The sequence below is a fragment of the Quercus robur genome, chromosome 8 (assembly GCF_932294415.1).
Source record: "Quercus robur chromosome 8, dhQueRobu3.1, whole genome shotgun sequence".
In the NCBI taxonomy this organism is placed as follows: domain Eukaryota; kingdom Viridiplantae; phylum Streptophyta; class Magnoliopsida; order Fagales; family Fagaceae; genus Quercus; species Quercus robur.
Genome location: NC_065541.1, coordinates 32,942,120 through 32,953,332, shown reverse-complemented (window position 1 = coordinate 32,953,332; position 11,213 = coordinate 32,942,120). Strand labels below are relative to the sequence as shown.

Below are 11,213 nucleotides of genomic sequence, written 5' to 3'. Positions count from 1 at the left end.
GATGTATTGTCGTGGGATCCCAGGGCGTATTAGGCCTGTAAGAACCCAGAATCTCTGGTTCTCTGCACTATACAATCTTTCTCCATGCTTGTTATGCAATGGAGTTTTGTCCTTTCCTTTTACCTCTATAGGTCCTACACAAGAACAACTATACAAGGCACATATCTTCAAATAATTGTTAGTTTCTTAGATTATGATATATATATATATATATATTAATACATATACATATATGTAAATGAATTTTATGAGAATGATTCAGCCACGAGGATCCTGGCCCCAATTCTCACAGACTTAGTGCTTTTGCACAAGACTTGTGGGATTTGGAACTCAAGTCTGAGTGGCTTTACTTGGGCAAAAGACTCAGCTTTACAAGCAAGAATATATGTATTGAGCAGCAAAAAGCAGTAAAGGAAGATAATATAATAAAGAAATATGCAAAGTAATTGTTAGAAATTCTCAAATCAATATGAGATATTTCATTATTTTTTTTAATTGTGGATTACAAATGTGCTCACTAAGACGTGATACAAGGTTCAAATAAGCTCAAAAATTACAAACTTTGATGGCTATTCAAACTTCTAAGACTTGCAAAGTTTGAATCCTTTTGAATCCAAATATGTGCTATAGTGGCTGTTTCTGGGATAGCGGGAGACAAATATGTGCTATAGTGGCTGTTTCTAGGATACCGGGAGACGTTCCTCTGTTTTTCTTAAATTTTACAGAGTTCTAATGACTCTGTTATGATATTCTTTCTACTGAAAAATCCCCCCCTCTTTCAACATGGGTTTTCTCTTCCTTTTATAGTGTGTTTTCTAGGGTTCCATGGTACTAGTGATTTCTCTCTTTTACCCCTCAGAGCTCGTGTTGTGACAGTTGCTCAAGGGCTGGTCTCTTCCCTTTTTTCTCATAGTTTTCATCTTTTATTGCTGTTTCTCTAAAAGTCACTTGCTAACTTTCCATTCCAGGGCGTCCTTGGGCAACTAGCCTTCAATCTCTCTTCCTTCAAGATTTCTCACTTTTCAGACTCAGCTGTCGGTTGTATTTCCTTGCTGTCATTATTCCCAAATAGTTAGAATCTTTTACTGCTGGGTTGAAAGTTCTCTTCCAGTCGCTTCTACGTATGATTTTCTCATTCTTGGTTCCTTGTGGTACAGCTCCTTTGTTCATGAATGTTTGCTTTATACTTTCTGATTCTTTGCTGCACCAGTGGGTACTTGAGAAGGACATCTCTGTTCTTCATTTCTTGTATTTCGTGGTACCTTTCTTGAGTTGTCTCAATCCTACAGTAGCCGTCCTGCATTACCTGAGGATCTGGGCCTCTGGCAGCCTCTGGGTATCCCGGCCTAGTTCTTTTACTGAATTTTGCTGGACTTTTTAATGACCTTTTTACTGGAAATCTGAACATAAATAGGGCCTTAATGTTGATTCTTCTTGCTGCTTGAATTGGACCTTCTTTACTTTTCATGGAATGGGCTTTCTTGTGAAATTTTGGCCTTCAACAGGAGGAAATCACATTTTTTGCCTTATGAAGTTCTATGTGATTTGCACATAAACCAGTTCATATAACGACCCCAATAGGCCGTAGAGAACCAGACCTAGTTCACCCCACATTTTATCATCATTTCTTTGGTGGCCCAGGATCCCCCATCATCACTGGGCCTAAGAACCATTAAAAAAAGAAAAAAAAAAGAAAAGGGAACTCACACTATCTCATTAACTTAAAACTTCCAAAAACATCACATAAGTATGCGCCCATCAAATTCCACTCCCCTTCCAAATAAATTCTTCTCTTACTTTATTATCTTATCATGGACATGATTTTACTTTCCTGTACCTACAGTAGAATTAAGCTCATGCAGACCAAGGCAAGGCCACTTATTGATTTTAACATGTTTCTGGTAGAAGCTTCCGCAAACTTATAAGTTTCCATCTCCATTGCTCATCAGACTAAATTTTTTTGACTTTAACAACTTAAGCACTAATTTGCAGATTAAGTTCTCAAGAGCCTGTATGCTGCTGAATATCTCAGAGTGCCGGCGTGCCGCTAAGTGACTCATACTAAACGCTTTCCACCACAGCAAAACACTTCACATACTTCCTCCAAATGCTTTCAACCAATGTTGGACCTTATATTGGTTTTATTGCAAAAGCAACTACCAAAAAACAACAAGATAAGTTTTGAACATTATTATTTTCACTTTTCTTTATATTATGAATATTGTTGTTTCTTGTTTACGTATAGTTCCTTAGCTGCAGTATATTGGATTCTCTAATTTAATTTAAATACACAATTGTATTGACTAATAAAATATAAATAATGTAATGTTATTTTTTTATTAACAAAAAAAAAATCCTTTTTATTAACAAAACATTTTTTTTAAAGTCCGCCCATAAAAAAATGCAATTAACTTATACATTATAACTGAATGTTTCGTATGACATAACTTTAGAATTGATAACATCACTTTAGAATTGAGCATTATTATTAATTAAATATTTTTTTTTATACTTATGAATTCTCAATCACAATAATTAAATCATTAGTTCAGCAAACATAGAGTCGATTCTTCGTTGTTGTTGTTGTTGTTGTTTTTATTTTTATTTTTATTTTTATATATATTATAAACAAAGAACACGTAAGTTCTTAGACCACAATTTTTTCATGAACTTAATAAATTGCTATGCCCCATTAATACTTGAGGTGCGTCACACTATTCATGCTATGTTGTCCCAGTGTAAGCACGTGAATACGTTACGTTTGTTTCGGTGAATTGACACCTCTAATTCTTAATTTATTGTTTAAAGGGTGTTTTTCAATTTTCTTTAATGAGTTTCCATATATTAACTCTACTATTTAATATTCAGAATTTAACATTTTTAATAGATCTTTTTCATAATTTTCAATGTCAAATGTTGTTTTTATATATTGATTTTATTTAAATAGTAATGGTCTTTTCTTGCAATATTTCCAAATATAATTTTTAGCATAATTGTAAAGCTCTTAATGACTTTCAATATATATTAGTATATGTGTGAGATAATGAAAGATCGAAAATGTGTTAAAAAACACAAGAGCTATTTAGACCCCCAAATTAAAGTTATGATTCGATAAATTTTACACTAACTTAGTTCTAAGTGCGGAATAGTGTAAATGTGAGCGAATAAACAAACAAGCTACTCTAACACATATTCATATAATCATAGCAGTAAAATGAAATGTAAAAGAGTAGGGAAGGAGAATGCAAATACAGATAACATGTCGATGTGTTATCGAAGAGGAAACCAAAAAATCTCGGCGAAAAACCTCTCCGCCACCCTTCAATCGGTAATTGATCCGCTAGATAATCAGTTGGGACACATGGGTTAGCAAGAGACCCTCCAAGCCTAATTTACCCGCTGTACCTAAGCCTTCCAAGCTCCTACTCCAACAAGGCTTCTCGAAACTGTGTCTTGTCTAGCTCTCCGGATCCCGTAACAAGCTCCATGTTGCATCTGCCATCCTTGGCTTCTTCCAATGCTTCCCAGCAGCACCAAAACCTCACTTGACACTCTGAAAGGGTGTGGTAAGTGTTTGGGCTATCAACCTCGTATGGAAATGGAGAGATAGGAGTTGAGGAAATCCACAAGCTTATGTGTAGAGATATATGGGTATGATAATCTCTAACTCTCAAGGTGTTTGGCTAGGGTTTTCTCTCAGAAGCACTTCTTAATATTTGTGGGTAATAATGGTATAAATAGTGTGGGTACAAAAAGTATCAGATAGTACAGTCTGGTAGAACAGAATGTTTCGCGGGTGTCTCGCGAGAAGGCCTTACCCGCGAGCTACTCGCGAAACATAGCTGTCTCTATCTGTACTGACTCTTCTCATTCCAGTCATGTGCAAGGCACATGCTTCACTTCGCGGGATGCTTAGTCGCGAGCTACCCACGAGAAATCTTCTGGCTTCAATTGCTTGAGTCTACACACTCTCTCTCTCTATCACACAACTCTTACAATCAAATCCCACAAGAATACAGGGTACACATTAATTTGTAAAGCAAGTCGTTACAACGTATTAATATTTCGTGTTTGCCACACTATGACCACATTTTAATTGCAGAGGGAATGTACTAATGTTGCATCAAACTAACCTATTTGCTTCTATTCTTAGATAAGACTAGATTACATACAAAGTTAGTCTGTTCCCTTCATTTCACCAAATGACTTTTTTTTTTTTTTGCCAAAAAAAGAAATTGTAAAAGTTATATTTAAATACAAATGTACGTTCCGTTTGTTTCGATGGAAACCTTGTGTAAATATAGTTTTCCGTATTTTTCAGCATTTGGAAGTATAAAAAAAGATAAGTCAAAGGAAAATTATTTTTGGTCAACATAAAAAGTATGGCTTATTTTTAGAGATTGTTTTGCATTAATTTTTTTTGGAAAACAACTCTATCTCATAGCAAACTAAATAAGGAATTAGGAGGTTGTTTTTCAACTCATTTAAAGTTGCTACCAAACATTGGAAAATGAGATAGTTCAATAGAAAATGCTTTTTGAAAAATGACTTATCTTCTAGACAATATCATTGCTGAAACAAACATCATTGGCATTTTCCCGTAACTTTCAATGCCAAATGTTGTTTTTTATATATTGCTTTTATTTAAATAGTAATGGTCTTTTCTTGCAATATTTCCAAATATAATTTTTAGCATAATTTAGTTTATTGTAGCATAATTTTCTAATGACAACACTTTCCATCCAAATGAAGGTTAAAATGATAATAAAATAATTGGACTTTACAAAAAAGGAATAACTCTAACAATAATATTTTCCATAAATTGTTGTTTAAAAAAGATTTTATTTCAGTCCTAATTATATCAAGGATCTTGTTTCTTATTGGAAAGTATATTTCCAAACTAAGCCTAGTGCTAATGTAAACAAAAATGGTAAATTTTATTTTCTCATTCAATGAGGAGCGGATCAAGATATACACAAGGAAAAATATTGTAAAAGTTTGTTGCCTAATAAAAAATTCATGACTATTAAGCCTATATATGACAATAAATAAATTATTGAATTTAATTTTTCACATTAATGTAAATCACTAAATTAGTAAAATAATTTCAAAAAAATATTGCCTAAACAGATGCATTAACTTGATAAAGAAAAAGGCATTAATATTTTATTATCATAAAAAGTGGAGATCCTTCAAACATGGAAGTTTAAAAATAAAAATAAAACCATGACAATTTTTAAATGGCCAGTTTGAGTAATAGAGTAAGTAATTTCTTCCCTATTAATAGCTCATTAAAGTGGTAGCTATTTCAATGTTTCTTTTAGGCCTTTCATGGTTTCACCTTCACACTATTTGAAAAAAAAGAAAAAAAAAGATAGACCCGACCCAATACCTGACCACCCGACCCGACCAGAGACCCGTACTTTTTAGGTTGGGTCTGATTTCTCCCTGATAAACCCGATTGTTATCGGGTCGGGTTGCGGGTGGCAGTGGACCCGATCCAATCTCAGTCCCTGTAATGACAGTTGTATTGTTAAAGCCTCTCATGCATGTAGTTTATTTCACAAGGACTTTATGCACTTAATTTGTGGATGACTAATGCGGATGCTGAACCAATCTTCCATTACTATTGTGTTGACAAATCTGTCCACATTTATGAACTACTATCGTGAGTACATGCAGAAATCTCCAAATTTATTTGCTACTTGGCACCATTTCACACTTTGCTGAGCTCAACTAATACACATGTCTTTATTCAATCTGAATGTCTGTCAATGGAAATTATAAAGAATTAGATAATTAATGCATACTAAAGAGCCAACGCCCAACAGCCAACCAATCTTTTGGTAATGAATTAATGACGCAACACTTTAATAATCTATATATTGTCTTTTACCGTTTACACCCTTTCGGTTTTTGGCACTGCTCCACCACTATAAATAACGGTTAAGGAAACCTAACAATTCTCATCCTTCCTAAAATCTTTGAGTGTGATTCTGAATAGCGTTTTGTCAAGAAAAATGAATCCGAAGGCTCTTATATTCTTAGCTCTTCTATTTGCGTCTGTTCTTCTTATCTCCTCAGCCGTGGCTACTGAGACATCTAATGATGAGGAAAAACGTTAGTATAACACCCATTATTATTGTTAAATTTCTTTCATTTTCTCTTTACATTTTTCACTCATATTTCTGAAAAAAAAAGGCAGGAGAGCTTCCTTTTATTTATTTTTTATTCAATTTTTTTTAATATGAATATCATGATATCTTAATATTAATCATGAACCTGCAGCCACAAATACTTAAAAAGAATGACGAATGTGATTTTATTTTTACAATTAAGAACTATACACTATATGCCGATCATTATTATATGCTCTAGCAAGAAGTTAGTATATACGTTTCTTTTATTATTTATTTACAAGTAAATGGTAAGGGAAATAAACTTAGCTTTTTCCTATGAAAAGAATGAGGCAGTACTATTAAACCAGAACACTCTTTATGTATATATTTCTTGATCTGTCGTGATTAAATATTTTGCACTTAGTTATTTTACTTTTGCATTGCAAGCTGCAGAAGAGTCAGAGCCTGTAGAAGACGCAAAGTATGGCGGTTACGGAGGAGGGTATGGCGGTGGACGTGGAGGGTATGGTGGTGGTGGACGTGGAGGGTATGGTGGTGGACATGGAGGGTATGGCGGTGGACATGGAGGATATGGAGGAGGCCGTGGTGGAGGAGGCCATGGAGGCCGTGGAGGTGGCGGCCCAGATGGAAACTGAAGCCAAGCCCTAGAGAACTAGAGTGGAAAAAAGTATTATGCATGTATTTGTCTGAATAATGTAGAATGTAAGCTTTGAAGTATGAGAAAATATAAATAAGCATGCATGCATGTGCTTTTTTTGGTTAAACTAGTAGTCTGAACTTTTCCACAGTATCACCCTCAAAAAAAAAAAAATTCCACAGTACCAAAGTCCAAATGTCATCGGTGTTTAACTACGCACTTGTTACAACCAGCTCGTCCACGACTACCTATATGGGCCGCTAGGAGCTATGGTGCTTTTGTTGTAACAAACTAAATAAGGAGGATATGAATTTGGTTTTAGTTCAAGGAAAAACCTGACATCCCAATTAGCAAATTTGCTGAATAATATTCTGATTGATTTTTATTGATATAACATGAAGCTATATAAATAGCTTTACAGACTTAGATAAAAAAAATAAACAACTCCAATATTCCTAATCAACTTAGCAACTAGATAAGGATAAGCAAGACTCCTAAACCAAACTCCCTAATACTTCAATCCAATAACTATTTAGATTGTTATTGTAAAACCAAACTCCTAATACTTTAATCTGATAATTATTCAGATTGTCATTATTATCTTCACTAACTCTACTAGCACATAGAGACTAAAAAAATAAATACAAATAAAAGGTAACCGATAAAGTAATTCAAAACAAATGAACATCCAATAGAGCGTGTAAACCCAATAGCTTTAGCCACTTCTCTTTGGGCATAACATTCCTTCCCCCTTAAATATGACCCTTGTCCTCAAGGGTAATTATATTAGGAAAATGAAGCCACATTGTGCAAGCATCCTCCCAAGTAGCTTCTACTAGTGATAGCCCCTGCCAATGGATCAAAACTTCTTATTTGTTTCTCTGAGTTCACCTATCCAAGATAGCTTGTGGAAGAGGACCCACAACACTATTGGTCCCATGAATTTCAGGCAAAATAGTACCCTGTTGGTCATTGTGGCCAAGTGACTATTTGAGGTTGGAAACATGAAACATAGGGTGAATCTTGCAATTTTCTGGCAATTTAAGCTTATAGGCAACATCACCAACTTTTTGTATGATCTGGAAAGGTCTAAAGAATCGAGGAGAAAGCTTCAAATTCCTACGCAAGGCCACAGAGAAATGGTGGTAAGGTTGTAACCTCAAGTACACCCATTCCCCCACTTCAAAAGATCTCTCTCTACGCTTCTTATTTGCATAAAAAATTCACCCTCGACTATGCCAACAAAATATTTTCATGAAGCTCCTTCAAAACCTCACCCCGTGCTATCAATTCATTCTCCACTGCTTTAGGTCTAGCTGTACTTGCAACATATGACAATAAATTTGGTAGGGGCCTGCCATACACAATTTCAAATGGGGTTTTTTTGGTGGTCTTATGAATGCTTGTATTGTAACAATATTCAGCCCAAGAAGTCCATTTAACCCACTCCTTGGATCGAGGACTTGAGAAACACCGCAAATACATCTCCAAAGTGCAATTAACTACCTCCATTTGCCCATCGGTCTACGGATGATAAGCAGAGCTAAAATGGAAGCTAGTTCCGTTAAGGAGAAATAATCCCTCCCAAAACATACTTATGAATGTAGTATCACGATCACACACTATCGATTCGAGTAGCCCATGCAACCAAAAAACATGATCAAAGAACTCCTTGGCCACACTCTGAGTTGTGTACGGGTGAGAAAGGGGTATAAAATGTTCATATTTGGAAAGCCGATCCACAACCACAAAAATGGTTTATTTACCCATAGAAGTTGGTAAACCTTCTACAAAATCCATAGATATATCAGACCATACCTTAGTTGGAATAGGTAGAGGTTGGAGAAGACCGGCTGGGCTGGTGCATTCCATCTTATGTCTCTGGCACACATCACAATGCCGGATATAGACTTGTGTCTCTAGAATGAAACTACAGGATTATATCTTGAAGCAATGGAGAATCAGAATCAAGATAAATTTGATTCTTAAAAAATAATACTCCCTCCTTGAAGTCCCATGGTCCAACAGCCTCCCCTTCTTGAAAAAATCTTGACAATGTCTTGTAGTTTTGGATTAGTTTGCACCTCCTCCTTAATGGTATCAAGCCATCTAGGAACTGGAGTAGAGATTTTAGCATTTTCTTCCTTTCTAGAGAGTGCATCTGCCACTTGATTCTCAATTCCTTTCTTGTATTCCACTTGGAAATCATACCCCATTAACTTGGACAACCATTTCTGTTGTGCATATGTTGTGATTCGCTACTCCCATAGAAATTTAAGGCTTTGGTCATCGGTTCTCACTACAAAGGTTTGACCAAGGAGAAAAGACCGCCACTTTTGAATAGCCAATACCAAGGCTAGCATTTCTTTTTCATACTTAGAGAGCAATAAGTTCCTTCCATGCAATGCTTGACTGAAAAAAGCAATGGGTCGTCCATCACAAATATGTTGGCAAGGACCAACACCGATGCTTGAGTCATTGCCTCCTTGAGATCTTAGAAGGCCTTTTTGGATACAAGATTCCATGTGAAAGAATCTTTTTTTAACATGTTGGTGAGTCGTGACGCAATCCTTCCATACTCACGAATGAATTTTCGATAGTAACTGTAGACACATTTTTTTGTACTTGTTAATAAATTTTGGTCTCCGGCCCCAATGATGAGCTTTACATATGTCAACCAAGGGTATTTAAAGAGTTCACAATAGTTTGGAAGTAATCACAACTCAAAAGTGATCAAATCGCGTTGAAAACGATTCTAAAAAATGACATTTGCTCCCTATTTTGACCCTAAATTTTGCTCCAGAAATAATATTTGAGTGAGGTTTATTTCATTGGAAAGTAGACATCCTAGGCTTCAATTTGAACACAAATATTGCCTACTTTGAATTTATATTAAGTTATGACTATTTGAAGTTGGGCCATCAAAACTGTCAGGAATTAGGGCATGCGTGCGCATGAATCAAGGGTAAGTGTGCACTCTCGAAAGATGCATACGCAGGCCAATTTTACGGGCAGTGGAACTTCATTTTTAAGGGCCTATAACATCATTCTTTGATGTGGGCCAGCTCCTAGATCCTTGGAAACGTCCAAAGACTATTTAAAAGCTTTGAAAACCCTAATTTTAACTTATAAATACTCATCTTATGTCTCCAATTAAAACCCTTGTGAGATAGAATTATTTTTTGGCTTCCATCTTCTCTAAAACCCTATTTTCTCTTTTCAAAACCCTAGGGTAGTAGCTAGCACATTTTTTTTTTACAAAGATTCAAAGCCTTTTTCTAGCATAAAACAAAGGCAAAAACTTGTTTTTAATTGGATTTCTCAAAACCTTTTCAAAACCTTTTATTCTTGAATTGTGATTACTAACTGTTGTTGTGTTCTTTAATTATTCTTGTTCCCTCAATCTAATCTTTATGTTGTAGGCAACAATCTCAAATCTATGATTCTAAAGCAAGGTGGGTCTCTTTCCCATGATTTCTCACTTTGCTACATAGGATTCACATGTTTCTTTGTTTAATATTATATTAAGTGTACTAACTTGTTTTAGTTGACTTTATGATCTTTTATGTTTATTAATCTGACCATGGCTTAGTTATATTTTGTTTTTTGTTCCCTTTTGTTTCTTTAATTCAATCTTACATATTTCCTCTTAAGTTTAACATGTTTATTTATGTTATGTTAGTTTAGTATATTTACTTGATTTTGTTTCATGTTTATTTTTTTTATATGGATGTTTGTTTTATTTGCTTTATGTTAGTTTAGTGTTTAGGGTTCTAACATGCTAGTTTGACCTCACATGTTATATCTTTGTTTGAGTAATCTCTAAAAATGTAATTTTTCGGATTTGTGCTAAATGATGCGTACGCATCCATCAAGTATGTGTGCGCATGGTTCAACCATGCGTACACTTAGTTGAGTATGCGTGCGCACATCGAACCCAGATAAGGGAAAATTTCTTCGTCTTTTTTTTGTTTAGTTATTTTTCACATGATATTTGATTCTATTTGACTATGTTTAGGTTAATTAATTGTGTTTAATTATTTTCCATGTTTGTTCGAATCTTTTTGCCATGTTTGGTTTATTTTGTAATCTTTCCTTATGCGTGTGATTTAATTGTTATCTTTTCCTTTTTAGTATATGTTTGATTGTGTTTTATTTGTTTCCTTTTACATTATGATGTGATCTTTAATATGTTGCGTGTGTTATTTCCTTAAGTGCATGATGTATATTTAAGTTAAGGATTAGGACTCTCTTAATAAGCTATTTAATTAAATATGGCCTAGCAACACATAATGGAGGCCGGCCCACAAGCCAGGCAGTCTTAGGTGCCTAACACCTTCCCAAACCGTATCTAAATTCCGGGCCCATAATCTGGTATGCAGACCTATGCATGTAAGTGATTGGCCCTAAATGCCCAATATGATTCCTAAACCTAA

At 34.9% G+C, this 11,213-nt stretch overlaps 1 protein-coding gene across 2 annotated transcripts; it reads left to right on the top strand.

Moving 5' to 3' along the window:
* The first annotated feature begins 5,947 nt into the window (after positions 1-5,947).
* Positions 5,948-6,904, top strand: LOC126695248 (glycine-rich RNA-binding protein blt801-like). 2 transcript variants are annotated; one of them, XM_050391922.1, is made up of 2 exons: positions 5,948-6,120; positions 6,567-6,904. In XM_050391922.1, the coding sequence occupies exons 1-2, from the start codon at positions 6,021-6,023 to the stop codon at positions 6,773-6,775; spliced, it is 309 nt and encodes a 102-aa protein (XP_050247879.1). In that variant the 5' UTR covers positions 5,948-6,020; the 3' UTR covers positions 6,776-6,904. The 2 variants fall into 2 exon arrangements, with proteins under 2 accessions (XP_050247879.1, XP_050247880.1); XM_050391923.1 differs by having other exon boundaries at positions 5,954-6,120; positions 6,573-6,904.
* The last annotated feature ends 4,309 nt before the right edge of the window (positions 6,905-11,213 follow it).